Genomic DNA, 16,655 nt, shown 5'->3' with positions numbered 1-16,655 from the left:
CATCTGCGTGTAATACGAAATATGGGGTTCCTCAAGAGTTGGTTTAGGACCAATTTTATTTTCATTGTTCATGCTTCCTTTGGGAGACATCATTGTCCACAACGATACTGTGTCCTGCTCGCCTTTTAGCACACCAGACATGGAAACCCTGAGTTCATTATACAACTGACTACATGACATCAAAAACTAAATGAACAACAACTTCCTGCTGTTAAACTCAGATAAAACGGGATTGATTATTATTGGACCTCATTAGTTGCCAAAGTAAGTTCTACTGAGGCTGTTTCCCTCTACAACAACATCAGTACAGCAAAGCTTGGTGTTTGGATTGATGCAGACTTAAGTTTCGAGTCTCTACCATCTGAGGATTTTATTTAATCACATCTGGATTATTGCAACAGCCCTTTTACTTGTCTGGACACTGAAGCAATTCAGTGTGACTCCATGTCCATGATTTCAGCTGCCTGACTTTTTGACCAGGACCAGGATAAGGGATGACATCACTACAGTGATTACTTTTAAAGCTCTTCATGACTGTGCCCCACGCTACATTGCTGACCTTTTAGCACCATACTTACTTGAGTTCTAAGTGAGTTTTAATGAATTAATTAATTTAATTGCTGCGTTTTATTGTTTTTCTTTTAACTGTCCTGTTTTATCAACTTGTTGTTTTATGTGCCTGTTTTATTTTATTATTACAAAGTCCTGTGTAAAAGAAAAGAATACATGAAGATGGTAAACATTAGCTTCTTCTATCTTTGCATGATTCCACAGCCATAACATGCGTAAACATCCATCACATGGCTTCCTATTTTCTTCTCATTTTACTTTTTGTGGGAGTTCAGGAAGGGTTGATCAGGGCAGCAGAGTGTCTGTCCCGTGAGAGATAATTTCCATCCGCTGAGGAGGCAAAGCAGATCCTGCTGTTTGTTGAGGTCATATCTTTATCAGCCTACAGATGTTTTTGTTTGCCCTGGAAAAACAATGGTAACATAAGGAGAAAATGAAATTCTTTAAAAAAATAAATAAATTAATTTGATAATGGGTGGTATCGTTTTTGAAGTTCCTTTAGTTACTGCTCAAGATTTGTATTGCAACATTAGTTGATGATTTTGCAGATTCAAGATGTACTGTTTACCCTACCGAGTAATGTGTAAAGAGGGACAACTTATCCCCATGGTGGCCAGCCACAACATTAAAATGATGCTATTAAATTGTTGCATCAATAAACATATAATCCACTAATATTATATATGCACACTCTTCTGAAAAGTACTCTGACTCATGAGTACTCTGACTAATGAGTGCTTTATTTAATAACTAAATATACTGTATTTAGTAATAATTTTAGTATACTGCAGGAGTTAAAATTGTAAGTAAAAAAAAAGATATTCGCGCAGTTCTGTTAACAGGACTCAAAAGAGAGAATATCACATAATTTGATGTAACATTCATTCATCTTGATAAGAACAAACCCTAAGCAGAGTGACGACCCAGAATTCAAACAGCATCAAATGCCAAAAACTTTATGAACTATATGCTAAATCACATTATCCAACTCATAATAAAACGATTTCTTAGTAATTTTGTTTATTCGTTTATTATGGTCGCACAGTTTCTTGAAATCCCAATCAGAGGCAAAGCTCAGAGCGAGTTGCTCGTCGACCAGAGGGTTAGTGGTTGGATCCCCAGCGCATGGACCACATGCCAAAGTGCACTTGAGCAAGACAGTGAACCCCTAGTAACTCCAGTGCTATTAGGGAATGTGCTTAGCAATGGTGTGTAACTGTGTGTGCGCTTGTATGAACGAGTGGATGTAGATCATTGATTGTATATACTAGGTGTAGAGTATACAGTCTATGGTGCAGATTGATGTTACTGTGAGGGTACAGCACTTTGAAACCTTTGAAAAAGAGTTTAAGATGAGGGTTTTTCTTGCCACTATCACCTTCATTCTTGCTTTGGGTGTTTCAGAAAATTTGTATTGTTATTGATGGTATTCAAAAACAGTTGAATCAAACTAAATTAATTGTACTCAAACTTAGTGAATGTCATATACAAATTGACTAAGCACAAGGAAAAGTGGACTGTTTTATTTTTATTTTTGAAATATACATACAATTATCTTTCCAACTGACAAAATACAATAAAAACACAAGATGAAAAATATAAAATTTACACATATACAGTAATTAACAAACATATACAAACAACGCCAGTTAACACCAGTATGTAAAGGGAATCATTTATTAAAAGTGTTATACAATATGTCTGCACTGTAAATCAGTACAGCAAGCAAACTTTTAACAGTACAGCTCAATTGTAATTGCTGGTAATCCATTGAAACACTTACTGTTTCACATTTTTTCAGGTGACAGCAGAAGGAGCTACTGCTCCATCTGTGTCCACTGCACCTTATAAACACATGATGAATTCAGATCCTGTGTCTAATCTTATTACTGGATGAATATATTCTTGTGACACTCTAAACCTGGAGATCGTCCTGGCTCCTCCACTATACGTAGTTGGACTTGGGGTTGGTGGTAGCGAGGAGATTGGAGCTCATGGACTCCGGGGATTTAGACTTGCAGCATCTCCTGCAGCTCAGAAAGGTGCCACCGGCCATAGTGAGGAGTCCACCGGCCCAGCTGACAAACACTGCTTTACCAAACTCATAACTGGTGAGAAGAATGGATACGCACACATTTAGATGCACTTTTATTTGCAAGATCAGCGCATCTGCAAGTACGTGTGTGCATTAGGCTTCTCTGGAATACTGTACCTGTGTAGACGATGTGTTTCATGGAAGGTGTCAACAATCATTTTGACATACCAGGAGGTGATGATGATTGTCAATAAACCTAGACAAACAGAGCACGTTGTTGTTCATTACAGTAGTGCTCATTTCAATTCTTTGTCATTAATCAACATATATATATATAAAAAAAATTAAAAATAAAACTATCATTTTCAGTCAGATAATGATCAGATTACTTTCTTAATAATTTTTTTGTTTGTTTCATTAAATGTAGGAAAATGGAGAAAAAGTGCTTTTAACACTTGTGTTTATGATTAAATAAGACAGAGAAACGCAACAAATCCTCACATACTCTGGCAGTTTTCCTTAAAAAGGATAATTGAAACAGTTGACAATATTATAAGTGACATGTGAAAGCCTGTCCGACTCTGTTCACTCTGAACTCACCTGAAATCATGAACATGACTCCTCCGATCATAGCCGTCGTGGCTTTGTTCTCGGGCATGCCATCCATGAAGCGGGTGCACTTCATCCCCACTGTGGAGACCATCAGCGCCACAGCAGAGAGGAAGAGGCTGAACAGCATCACCGCTCTGGTGGCCTGGACCTCAGCTGGAGGAGGAGAAGTGCAAACATGTAGTAAACTTCTTACTTCTTACTAATAACACACTCTCTGTGTGTTGGACATTATCTCAGTTTGTGACTGCCTTTCTCTAGGAGTCCTCATTTTTCATTGTTCATCTTTCTGTAAGTATGATAATCATGAGGTATCTTTTTCTACTTTATTCCATAAACTCTGTCACAGTCCTAAAGCAAGTCCAGAAAAGCAAACTCTAATATACACTACATTCCCGCAGGAATATCAGACTGGGTCAACAAGTTATGAGGTCAATCCAAAGGAGTAACTTCTGGCTAAATATAGAAACTTATTGTCAGTGGAAGGTATCTCAACAGGCAGTATCTGGTTTTCAGAGGACAGGACTTACTTGGCAGCTTCAGCAGGGACTCGTGGATTTCACAGGTTGTTCGCTCATTGCCACTGCAGCTCATCCACAAGCCCTCATAGATGCGGTGCGTCTTGCCCTGAGCTTGCTTCTTCCACTCCACCATGAAAGTAGCGGCAACAGTGGTAGCGACTCCGACCAGTGAGATGAAGAAACCGAGGAGCTGTAATCCAGTGTTGGCCATGGTATTCAGACGAGTGCTCAGCTCAAAAAGTTAGAAAACGTGGGCCTGAATTTCCAAATTATGTTAAACAAGGATCCTTTGTTTGTTGTCAAAGTGTTCTTCCTCCTCGTAGTTCCTCGGACCGTTATGCGTGCATTCCGCTGCGTCCTCTATTTAAAGTGCAAGGCGCATGACGCACGAAGGGTCTCTATACTCTATACTCCACCTGAGGCTGACGTATTTTCTCAAGAAGTCATATCAAACTGATTAATAAATGCTGGTAACACCGTTCCTACGAACCTTGAATGAAGAAAACATGTGTTTAACATTAGAATAGGTTAGTCAATGACATTTAAAAAATAATAATAATAATAAAATAAAATAAAAATCAGTTAATTCAGTTTATGCGCGCTGGCAATGCAAATGTCTTGTTAATGCTCACAATTTACAGTGTATATAGTTGAAGAAACACATTTTAAAATGTGCACATTTCACAAATTGACAGTTTTTGCCAGATGTGTTCCAGATGCCAACTGATAGCCTGTGGTCTCTGGTGTGGCACGCAAGGGGGCGTGCGCTTTGGCCCCACCCATGCCCATTCCTCGTACTACACGTCAGGGAAAACAGAATGTACACGTGCCCCTACGTACCTAGAATGATCAAACTTAGATAATAATTTGAAAAATGATATTTGCATTATGGGCCCTTCTTGTAGCTCACCTTTTTTTGACCTAAATGAACCCACTTGGGGCCCAGCATACACATGCAGGCCCCTGCTAGTTATGAAATCAGGTTCATTGTCATTAACTACTGTTATTAGAGCTGTTGTTCATTAAATCCAGAGGCTGCTTGCAACATGCATGTTTTATTTTAATCAACCTGACACTGATGGCCTACTAAACTTCACATTCATCAGGCACATTTCACTAGTGGCATGCTGTGTGTGACCTGCAGTTGTGTAAAATTAAACATGTAGGGACACATGTTTTCACACCTATTGTTGATATTTAATATACTCTTGCTTGTCGAACAATATTCAATGATCACCATTTCACCACATTAGCAATGTCCTATCCCCTACAGTGATGTTCCATTTAAAACTTGTCTGATGTAATGAGCAACTATTATTGCATGAACCTCAATAAAGATCTTATACATGAAGTGACAACAGCAAAATCAAGATGCAAAAGGGCTGATGATACAGCAGTTAAAAAGGAGGTTGTTCACTTAAATAATTAGGTTAACATGCTCAATTGTCATTCCTTTCCTCAGTAATTTGGAGCAGCAAACATGTGTTTATGCAAACAAACTCTGCATTTTACTCAGCCAATTAGCAGATTATTTGACCATATTTGGTGAAGAGGATGCCAGTTTGTAAACATTTCCATTTGTCTCTTAGATTGGATCGGAGTCCACCCTTTCCTGAAACGAGCCTCTATCAAAACATTTCGCTGCAATTAAAGCCCACAGCTCTGCTGCAGGCTTGTCTAAAGCAGGTCATTTAGTATCCCTCCTTCACAGGCACTTACTTCATTTATTTAATGTTTGTCACTTTCATTGTTTAATACTGCTTCCCAGGTGTGCCAGGGTCAGACTTAATGTCAGTGGAATTCTTATTGCACGTTTGCAGTCTGCAAGCAGCAGCATCAGATGCTTGACGACAGTATCAGGAAACTAGCTTCTTGTTTAACAAGAACCATCCATCAAACTATGAATTGGCGACTGCACAATGAAAAGTTATTGAAGTGTTCAGTTCTGGAGATAAACACCCTTCCTGTGAACTTGTGCTCTTTGTCACTCTACATGAACAACACAGTGTTTGTAAATGATCTGTGATTCATGTAAGCAATGCAGTAGCCCCTTCCCTGAGTGTGTAATGACTGACTCACATCCTAGGAGGGACAGATGAGAATAACAGTAATGATGATAGGCCGTAAATATTTGTGCTGGAGCATGTGCTTGCCAGTATGTGTAGCAGGTGCTAGTGCATGCTGTGTGTGTAATAAAAGTAGGAAACATTACATAAAATTTTCACCATTTCACAGCAGGTTCTGTATGAAATGATGCTTTAAATGTGCATTAAGTAGTTTATTGCTGCATCCATAATTTACTGAGCCCTGTCTGTATCTTTTTATTATACATATTATCTTAAATGATTATTTGACTACGCAACAATCCAGACATTACATCTGTTATTGTGGGGCTAATACCTTCTCAGTAGGTACTGTAGTTATTTATTTAACTACTATTTATTTTCATACCACTAACCGTATATTATTCATATTGTAGTAGTAACATTGACTTAATGTTTGCCTTTGAAACAACTATCAGGTAATTTAACAGTTTTTGGTCAAACTTGTAACTGTTGTTTATGGAAATTTTTTAGGAACTAAGTTGCTCTTTGCAGCTGTTATTAGACAAGTTTTAGTTTAATGTGCAGGTGTGTGCCTACAAACATCCTGAGGGCAGAAGACAGAAGAGTTGTTACTAAGGTGCAAAAAGAAAAAGGTTAAAACAAATTGACATAAGGACTTTAAACCTTGAGCTTGAGTCACTGGATATAAACACAGGATCTTATGTGGTACCCAGTGTACCCACAGCTCTTTTATACACTCACTTGCCACTTTATTAGGTACACCTGTTTAATTGCTTGTTAACACAAATAGCTAATCAGCCAGTCACATGGCTGCAATTCAATGCATTTGTTCATGTAGAGGTGATCAAGACAACTTGCTGAAGTTCAAACCGAGCATCAGAATGGGGAAGAAAGGAGATTTAAGAGGCTTTGAATGTGGTATGGTTGATCTACTAGAAATTTCATGCATAACCATCTCTAGGGTTTAGAGAAAATGGTCCAAAAATTAGAAAATATCCAGCGAGTGACAGTTGTGTGGACGAAAATGTCTTGTTGATGTGAGAGGTCAGAGGAGAATGGGAAGACTGGGTGGAGATGATAAAACGCAAGAGTAACTCAAATAACCACTGGTCATAACCAAGGATTGAAAAATACCATCTCTGAATGCACAACACGTCCAACCTTGAAGAAGATGGGCTACAGCAGCAGAAGACCACACCGGGTGCCACTCCTGTCAGATAAGAACAGGAAACTGAGACAGTTCACACAGGCTCACCAACACTGGACAATAGAAGATTGGAAACACATTGCCTGGTCTGACGAATCTCGATTTCAACTACATTTGGATGGCAGGGTCAGAATTTGGTGTAAACAACATGAAAGAATGGATCCATCCTGTATTGTATCAATGGTTCAGGCTGGTGGTGGTGTAATGGTGTGGGAGATATCTTGTTGGCACACTTTGGGCCCCTCAGTACAAACTGAGCATGGTTTAAATGTCACAGCCTCATGCTGACCATGTCCATCCCTTTATGACCAGGGTGTATCCATCTTCTGACGGCTACTTCCAGCAGGATAATGTACCTCATCACAAAGCTCATAACATCTCAAACTGGTTTCTTGAACATGACAATGAGTTCACTGTACTCCAATGGCCTCCAGTCACAGATCTCAATCCAATAGACCATCACCTTTGGGATGTGGTGGAACAGGAGATTTGCATCATAGATGTGTAGCTGACAAATCTGCAGCAACTGTGTGATGCTGTCATGTCAATATGGACCCAAATCTCTGAGGAATGTTTCCAACAGCTTGTTGAAAGTATGACATGAAGAATTAAGGCAGTTCTGAAGGCAGAAGGGGGTATGCTGAGTGTATGCTGTACGCATGCCTGCATGTCCAGCATGCACCCCGCAACATGTTGTCCCTTCAAAGACCAATAGTTTTATGTTAAATGTTAATTTAGGCCAGGCCTGCCAGAGAGTCCAATCTGGGCCATGAGATGAAAATGACATAGAAGACATTAACTGCAATTGCTCAGTGGCAGGTGCAAGGACCTTGAACAAAATCTGGTCCATCATGAACAATGTCTGCCACCCTCTACATGACACCATAATCAGGCAGAGAAGCTCATTCAGTGCTGTCTCTGTCCTGCTCCAGAGAGATATGGAGGAAGATGTTTGCCCTGTTTTAGTCAGAGTTGTGGTTATGACACAACATAGAAGTTAAATTTAGATGGTAGCAATGCACTGAAATTGCAAATTTTTTTCCATAAAAAGAGTTGTTCATAAAATGTTTTGTAAAAGGATAACTCATTCAATGAAAACATTTTTATAATTTACCTTTTTGCACTGAAACAAAGGGGACAATTTGGTGTTGTTATTATTTATTTATTTGTTATTAAGCTATTATGTCGCTGGACAAGTGGCAGGGTCCACCCTGGACAGGTCTCCAGTCTATCACGGGACTAACACAGAGACAGACAATCATTCACACTCACACCTACCAATTTAGAATCATCAGTAACAACCTAACAAGTCATCTTTGAATGGTGGGATGAATCCACAGCAACTGATGAACGTGTAAACTCCAAACTGCAAAAAGGCTTCAGTTGGATGGTGGATTCGTATCCCTGTTGTGAGAACCACTGTGCAGCCTCAGTACCTCATGTTGAATACTGTGAATGCTGTATTTTTGATAAATTGATGTTGCATGTAAAAAACACTTCTTGGTTAACAGGACATGAATGAAATAACAGAACATTTCAGGAAAACAAGTGATAGCAAAGCTAAAAATAAGATCACAGCGTCTGACCATATTCGGACTTGCTGGTTAGATTGACCAAACCTAACCTCTGCAAACGTCACTGTGACAGGAACATAATGTATTTTCAATCATCCTGATGGTCACTGCAGTGAATCACCTTGAAGCATCATACTGTGGACACTGGACGTTTGCAACTTAAACTGAATGATGCTTCCACACTTCCCTTTTAACAACTCCCCAAAAACCGCACTCCTCAGAATAGACATCATGTGCTCTGAAAAGAGGAAGAGGTCAAAGTGTGTGGATGTTCAAAGTTGCATGTAACATTGATGCTTTTTGGCGGGATGTAAAACTGGGCGGGATTGGGAAATAATGTGAAGAGTGAAACTCATGCGTAGCAAGCGTCTCACATACTGGTGAGTGTGTGTTGCAATCCCCTTAGATCTGTATCTGGCTGTCTCTGTAAAGACAGGACATTGAAGATTACTGTTTGGGTTTAGATTCATGTCTCCAATCAGTGATAAATACTGCATGTCATCACTATGATGATAATAATTCACCAGACAAACAAAACTCTGCACCCTGGAATAATTCCCTTACTGGAAGAAAATATAAAAAATCATAAACATATGAATAGTGGGATTAAAATTGGACAAAATATATTTAGATTATATTTAAATACAAATAATGAGCCCAATAATGAAATAATTAATAATGTCTTAAGTTGTAAATGTAAAAAAAAATGAGGATTATCTAAGAAAATAGGAAACCTTATCACAGACAAAAACACATTACCTACATGGACTTCCATGGCAGTTGAAGAGGCAGTTATTATCAAATATCAGCAGGCTCAAATAGTTTCCTCTAACAAGTAAATGTCAGGCTATCATGTGGATGTAAAAATATCCATTAGGCTGGCAAAGTTCTGATAGACTGTTGAAAGGCAATTTTCCTCAGGAAAACGTAAGTCTTATGGGGTCAGTAAAGCTTTGTTGTTTTTAATTCAGGCTTTATTGCTAGTGCCTTGCAGTGCTATGCCAAGTTATTACTTTCGCTGACAGGGTAGCATTATGAAGCTGCAAATGCTCCTGAATTTTGTAAGGTCCCTGCTGCTGATGTTTTTGTCAGATTTGTATTCATCTTACATGATTCTGTATTGCTCAGGAACTGCTGGTCGAACCAGTTTTCAAACACCCACAGAGAGGCGCCTGAGCTTTTACAGGAAGTAAAGATTACACGGAAGATACACACATTTTGAGCACAGACACATTCATATTCTTTGATTCTTTTTGTAAAGTTGACCCGGTGTAAATTGGAGCATGACTTTGTATACATCCGTTTAATGTGTTCCATTATTTCCGGCACAACTGGGTGGTGATGTGGGTAGATTACAATGCTTTCCCTGGATACATATAACAACACCAGTTTAAGTGAAATGCAGGATTCACTTCTTGGAAAACAGCACACCACCACTTGTTTGATCACAGTGGAAAATGTCATTGTCAGAATTCACGGGATGGATTCAAGGATGGAGGCCCTGTCCTTCAGGTTTCCTGATCTCTCAGGCAGTTGTCCTGGCATGGCTCTTGCAAGGCTTCCTGCAAGTGCAGCGAGATTCTCATCATCATTACACAAAGGGAGGAAGCAGCCGTCAGCAAGGACCAGGCTACAGTGTAAACTCAGTTCTGGGAATAGTGGAAAGCTATTAGCGTTAATTACATCCAAATATTTATTTAAGTTGCTGATTTGAGAAAATGAAAGTTAAAGTCCTCCAGAAAGTACTGTAACAATAATAGACTGGACTGGATTGATCATATAGTGTAGTCATGCCAGTGAGCATTCTTCAATGCACACAAACGTTACCTTATGCATGCTAGTTTCATTTGACAATGTTGTTTGGAAACACTGTAAATATTTCCATTGCTCATCATCATACAGATCACACTCCACCATATAAATAAATCACTTAATCAAATTCTAATCACATTTTAAGGCATGCGGGCCTGAATATACTTGTATACTTGTAACTTCAGATGAAACTGAAAATTCTGTATTTGTCTTTAACATCTGAACTCTAATCACAGTTAATCTGAGTGGCATTAACGTGGCCTCCTCGACACCTGTGCATTATTTGAAAATCAGAAACACCTTGTTTTAAAGTGATACTGAACATTTTATTCACAACATTTCACAATGTTTCAAATAATTATCTACAAAGTCTCCAGATGATTCAAAATATTGCAGCGGAGGCACGAGAATTAGTAAGCTTGTTCATACTTCTGACCGTTTCTGTCTAACTCTGATTTTCCAATATTGTTAGTGGCCTAAAGCAACTGGAGGCAAGTTTGTTTGTTATTGACTCAACATAAATAAAACAGTGTTACGCTGAATTGATATTAAAGAGGACAGTCATCACACTTGAAGAAAATAATGTGAACAAGCTTGATGATCAAGCAGGGCCTGAATCCTTTCAAAAGCCACATATTATAGAAAGGAAAAATACAAGGATGCCATCTAGAGGCCTCCCCAAGCAAGACATGCACCAAGTAGGTGTAACTGAAGACACGCTGAGGCACCTGTCACAAGTTCTGATGCTGATTGCACTGTTTTTTGTGAATGTTCTCAGTTTCAGTTCAGGTTCATGGTAATACAAAAGATGTTTCAAGAAAGGCAACTGGACTTAAAGAATTTTTTGAAAACATAGCTACTCAAAACTCGAAACTTCTTCAAAAGCATTATTATAGTACTTGCTTATAGGTCAGACCCCAGTCAGTTCTTTAGACCTGCTAGTAGGGTCCGTCGGCTGACCACAAGATTGCGTTATATCATCATATCAGCATACAGTGTAAGCATCACATTCACACACAGAGACTCCAGTCAGTGCTGCTGATTGTATTGGAGCTATAATTATTAGTTGAGAAGTTTTACTTTGATTTCTTGGTTGCATTGTTTCTCACACACAGTTAAACAGAAAGGCTCCTATTAAGCCTTTCTCACGTAAGGAAGGTTTGACCTGTCAGACTGGTGAAACTAATTAATGATGGCCACATTCCATCAGATGTGTTATGTCGAAGCTTTGTGCGGTACATCTGAATGTTGAAGAGTGATCAAACTGTTCCCGACTGATGCGTGTTTAGTTGAACATTTTAATACTTTTTCCACTGGGTACAATAACTTGCATACATGCAGTTTGATGAATATATATTGATAATTTTTCCAAATTTGTGCAAAAACGTTGTCCCTCCCAAATTTCAATTCATGAAAATGATACTGAATTTTTTTTTAAATAAATTTTTAAAGTCCATAAGCTGAGAACGATTTAAGCCACAACTCTAAATTTTTTTCTGAAAATCAATGAGTAACTTAAAGAGACGTTCCTCCCAGGGCTTCTTTTTATGGTTTTATTGCAGAAAAAATGTTTTTATGTGTGTGCAGTAGTTCAGAAAAAAAGTGCCAGCCAACCCTTTGCTGATTAGCATATTTAAGATAGGCACAAAGTTATCTAAAATTGTCAATACTGAAACAGTCACAGCTGAAACATGTGGTGATGTTTCTGTAGTGATAAAAAAGGAACACTTCATGTCGGTAAAAGGTTTGAAACAGAAATGGAGGACAAGGTGTGCAAACACCTCTTCAACATCCAGCATCAATACACATAGCCGGTCTTTGCACAGATCTCTCTGCACATTGACTAAGCAGAAAATTGGCAGCGCAAATATGCAAAGGAGGTACAGCAAGTCAATTCTGGAGCATCTCATAGACAGACAACACTACACAATTTTTTTGTACACCACAGAAAATACTCTGACATTCTGTGCCTTGTCACCCTCAGTGAAACATGATCCTGCTTCAACTTGAACCAGTTCTTCAGTTCCTGAGGGTGAATCATCCAAAAGTTAAAAAACCTAAACTTCATTAGCAACGACCCAACTATGCAGTGTAGGGGCAAGGAGAACTTTTACTTCATGACCACCAGTCCTTTCCAGATGGGTTTTACTGATTTGAACTGGAGTTTCCTGGAAGCTGGTCATGGTACAGGGTAATGGTGTCAGAACTACCATAAAGAGAACAGTAGATTGACAGGTAGCCAGAGGTGCTGAAAGTCAAAGTCAAACTCTTTTATATGGAAGAAGAACGGATTTTGACAGTAAGTGCTCTACTGCAAAAAGAGCTGCCCACCATCAAAGGCACACTAAGCATTCCTCAGGTGATTTGCATGACTCCAGACACAGAGAATCGTCTGCCCCTGTTTCGACCACCAACATTGCACCACCAACACACACCTTCAAGGATTGTAGCATCTGCTGAACCACCAACTTCAACCTCAACCTCAAACTCTGGGTGTCAAGGGACTGTGTGTCCCGTTGAAGATATCACTAAAGATCTTGTTAACAAATGGGGCATGTCACATATGAAAATGATCCATATTCTGGAATCAATGAAGATGTGGATGAAGGTGAGATATTTTCCTTTTTTGTCTCAATTAAATATTTAAAAACATTGTATTGCATTTACAGTTTATTTCTCCCATAAGCTGTTTTCCATTCTAATATCCCATAAGACTCAAATAAGCTTTTGTAACATTACCTGTCATGTCCTCTGCCCTTTATTTTTCTTCAGGTGCAGTGGAAGTCAAGTCATGTACAACTTTGGGTGAAACTGATTTTTTGAGTTCCCAGCTGAAATTCTCATCCATGCTTTCATCACGTCCAGACTGGACTACGACAATAGCCTGCACTGTGGTTTTCCTTCCAAACTCCTCAATAAACTGTAGATCAGAAAAACATCAGACCACATCACCCCTGTCCACCAACACTTTCAGCTGCTCCCTGTTAAAGAATACCTTCCTCCTCCTCCCCCACAAAGCCCTCCATCACAAAGCCCATTCTTAAGATTGGTTTTAATGTTTAGCTTTACACTGCTCATTATAGCTGCTTTCATGCTTATTTTAATTAACATTTTATTCAGTATGTTCTTCTGTTTTTATCTTGTGTCTGTAAAGTGTCTTTGAGTTCTTGAAAAGCACTTCATAAATAAAATGTATTATTATTATCAAAAGCATTCCCAATGTGCGTGTACACACAATTGAGCACACACACACACTTAATCATTTCTGTGTTCATGTTCTGTAGACTTTTAAAGAGCATCTAAAATAAAAATGTTTGCTATTTTATTTTTTTTTCCTGGAGCACTACTCACATCTTAAGCGGAAGTGTTTCTGCAAGTGGCAAGTGAGCTTCAGGTCCCCTGATGTCACCCGACCAACTTCTAATGCAATTTAATAGGCCTGAGATCAGTGAGCAATTAAAAATCTTGAGAAACTTTCCAGTCTCTCTTGAACATCAGGAGCGCGGCAGGAGCACTTTGTAAATACTGGTTCTATGACAAATTAACAACATTACGTCCTGACAAGCCTTCCAAAGGTTAGCCAAATCAAACCAACAATGTACAGAAAGGTGCTTAGAAGGGATCCAAAATATGCTGACCTTATCATGGCATCATGTCTGAGATCACAATTAACCGCTTAGCAAAAAAACAAAACAAACAAACAAAAAAAAAAAGACGATACATTAATATTAAGGTTTGTATTATTATATTATTATATGTTTGTGTGGCTGTGCTGTAATATACCATTAGTCGTATTGCACGCTGCAATTATATCAGTTAGTAGTATCTTATAATAAATTCAGTAGTACTCTATTTGGTTGTGCATGCTTAAACAAAGCCTGAGGATGGCCTCAGCAACGATTACGGTGACTCCCTACATAGATAAAGAGTAGATGCTGCTTCAAACCAGTCGGATGTCATTCTTTCATCAGGCACAGCACAGAGCGCCTCAGGCCAAACGGCCCGGCAAATTGTTAACTCAGAGTTTACTTTTGTCCGCATACCAGGAGTCTGAGCTGTCATTTTCTCTATTTAAGCCTTTAAATTATGTTTAAGAGGTATGGGTGTCATTCTTAAACTAAGAAGTTTATTCAAGTTTATATGAGCTAAGATGAACATTAAGCATATGACATGAGATATTAAGATCATATCTCTCACATCAGTTTGATTGTAGATTTCTATGTGCGGCCATACGTCGTGAAATAATTTTTCTCCACAGAGTTGTATTAGACTATACGTTCATTTGGTGGAAAATGGTGAAAGAATAGGTGGCAAATGGTTAAAGAATAGATTTGATTTTGGTCAGTTTATCTTTTAAAATTCAGATTATGAGTAATTACTGATTTTGGAAAAGTAGCTCCCTGGTAAAATGTGTGTCACCAGAATCAACTCAATGCATGCAGTGTTTTGCATTTCATGATCAAAACATGCTTAAAAAGGTAACCTAAAAACTGCTGCTCTAACATACTGTCATACATTAAGCCAAATCCAAAAGATGTACTGTATTAGATGTTCTATTCGTTGATTATTCCTTTTTAAATGATAATGTGAAACTTGTTGTAACTCATTCTGTAAAAAGGCAGGGGTTGGATTTTCTCCGTTGAGGGTTGGTTTGGCGTTTGTCAAAATAGTTCTCTGACTACCTCTACCGGTTTTTCCTGAAGATGTGCCCCAGGCGGTATCAGGCCCAGAGAGGAAAATAAAACCCCAGTGCACTGGATAAAACACGCTATTCACTTACAGAGTCAGACCATAGAGCCATGAGAGGAAACATGCTCCTTCTTTCTCTCTCTTCTTCTTTTAATAGGATTTTTCTCTCGATAACGACCCTGGACAGACGGAAAGGACAGCTTTGGCAGTGTCTCTCTTTCTCTCTTTCACTCTGTCTCTCTCTAATAAGTGGGTGTGTCTTCGTGTCTCAACACGGCTGTAGCAGTTGATAGACAGCTGCACTCACCTTTCTACCTGCTAGGTGTGACACGGAAGAACAGTCAGTCCTCGCAGATCATTAGTGAGCGCGGCAGCTCCTTCACCATCCTCGGGTCAGGTGAATGACTGAACGATCAGATGACCCCGGCCGGCACAGGTGAGTTCACTTACTTGTAAATATGTGTTGTGTTGTATTTTCTGTGCAGCTACACAACACAGTCAGCAAACAATCTTGATAGTTAAAAGAACTAACAGCATATTTCTTTAATCCAGTTTCCAGTACAAACACCTGTTGCTGCTAGCCTGTGATCAGGAGTGTGATACAAAGTGTTAAGTCATTGATCGGGTAACATACCTACAAGTTTGAGCCTGAACGCCAATAAATATTTGCTTTAACTCCTGAGCTCCTGTGTTATTTGTATTGGTGAACCAGCAAGTACAGGAAGAGCACGCACACACACGCACACACACACACGCACGCACACATTCCCATACAACAACTCGAACAGTGTTGATATACAAAACACTAATTTTACTTTCTGTTCACAGGATGATTTCACAGCAGTTGTGTTACCCGCACAGCTGGAAACTTTGCCTGGGAATTTCTGTGCGCAAAAATTTCAGTCATTGTTTCTGGTCGTGTGTGTAATGTGCATCCACGACTGAGAAGAAGGGCCTCAGAGGAGGTTTGCTGTGCAAAATTTAATTTGTTTTTGAAATGTATTTGGTTGTACAATGAGGCGCATACCCAACATCTTCATCGTCGATGTTGAATTGAAAACATATTAAAGCAGCTAAGGACATTACAAGCTAGCAGCCACATGTTGGCTGGTATATTCCTTTTGATATAGCCAAACCTCATCTGATGCTGCTTTTATAATCGTCCGGCTGCTGCAGACACTGGGAGTGAAACTGATACTCTGTTTGATTTCAAAACGTTTAATCTCACCACAGAAGCAGCAGCAATATTTCTGGTTATAGAGGTGTAGCTCAAGTAGTTTAGTTGTGACATATCCCACAGAGGGCATGGCAGTGGTGTTACCACATGCAGACAAACCTTTCAGAATCTCAAGTATGTTGGTGAACCAGCTCCACTCAGCCATTCTCAGATGATGGGTGTAGCTCTGTACTTTCCTTGAAAATGGCATAACTTAATTAAAATGCTGACAATAAAAATGACACATCACTTCCAGTGAGCACTCCATACAAGGGAATAATTGCACGCTACACACACTTAATTCAGTCCATAATTAAGATAGTGGAAAAGTACCGTATGTATTATAATAAAGAAAA

At 39.0% G+C, this 16,655-nt stretch overlaps 1 protein-coding gene across 1 annotated transcript; it reads right to left on the bottom strand.

Moving 5' to 3' along the window:
• Window positions 1-2,078: 2,078 nt before the first annotated feature.
• Window positions 2,079-4,085, bottom strand: LOC125009371 (claudin-19). Its single transcript, XM_047587284.1, has 4 exons — window positions 3,745-4,085; window positions 3,206-3,370; window positions 2,783-2,861; window positions 2,079-2,678 (listed from the first exon to the last, which is right to left on the bottom strand). The coding sequence occupies exons 1-4, from the start codon at window positions 3,944-3,946 to the stop codon at window positions 2,516-2,518; spliced, it is 609 nt and encodes a 202-aa protein (XP_047443240.1). The 5' UTR covers window positions 3,947-4,085; the 3' UTR covers window positions 2,079-2,515.
• Between the last annotated feature and the right edge of the window lie 12,570 nt (window positions 4,086-16,655).

The sequence above is a fragment of the Mugil cephalus genome, chromosome 6 (genome assembly GCF_022458985.1).
Source record: "Mugil cephalus isolate CIBA_MC_2020 chromosome 6, CIBA_Mcephalus_1.1, whole genome shotgun sequence".
NCBI classification, from domain to species: Eukaryota; Metazoa; Chordata; class Actinopteri; order Mugiliformes; family Mugilidae; genus Mugil; species Mugil cephalus.
Note: the sequence above shows the minus strand (reverse complement) of the source record. Positions and strands in the feature narration are given on the sequence as shown.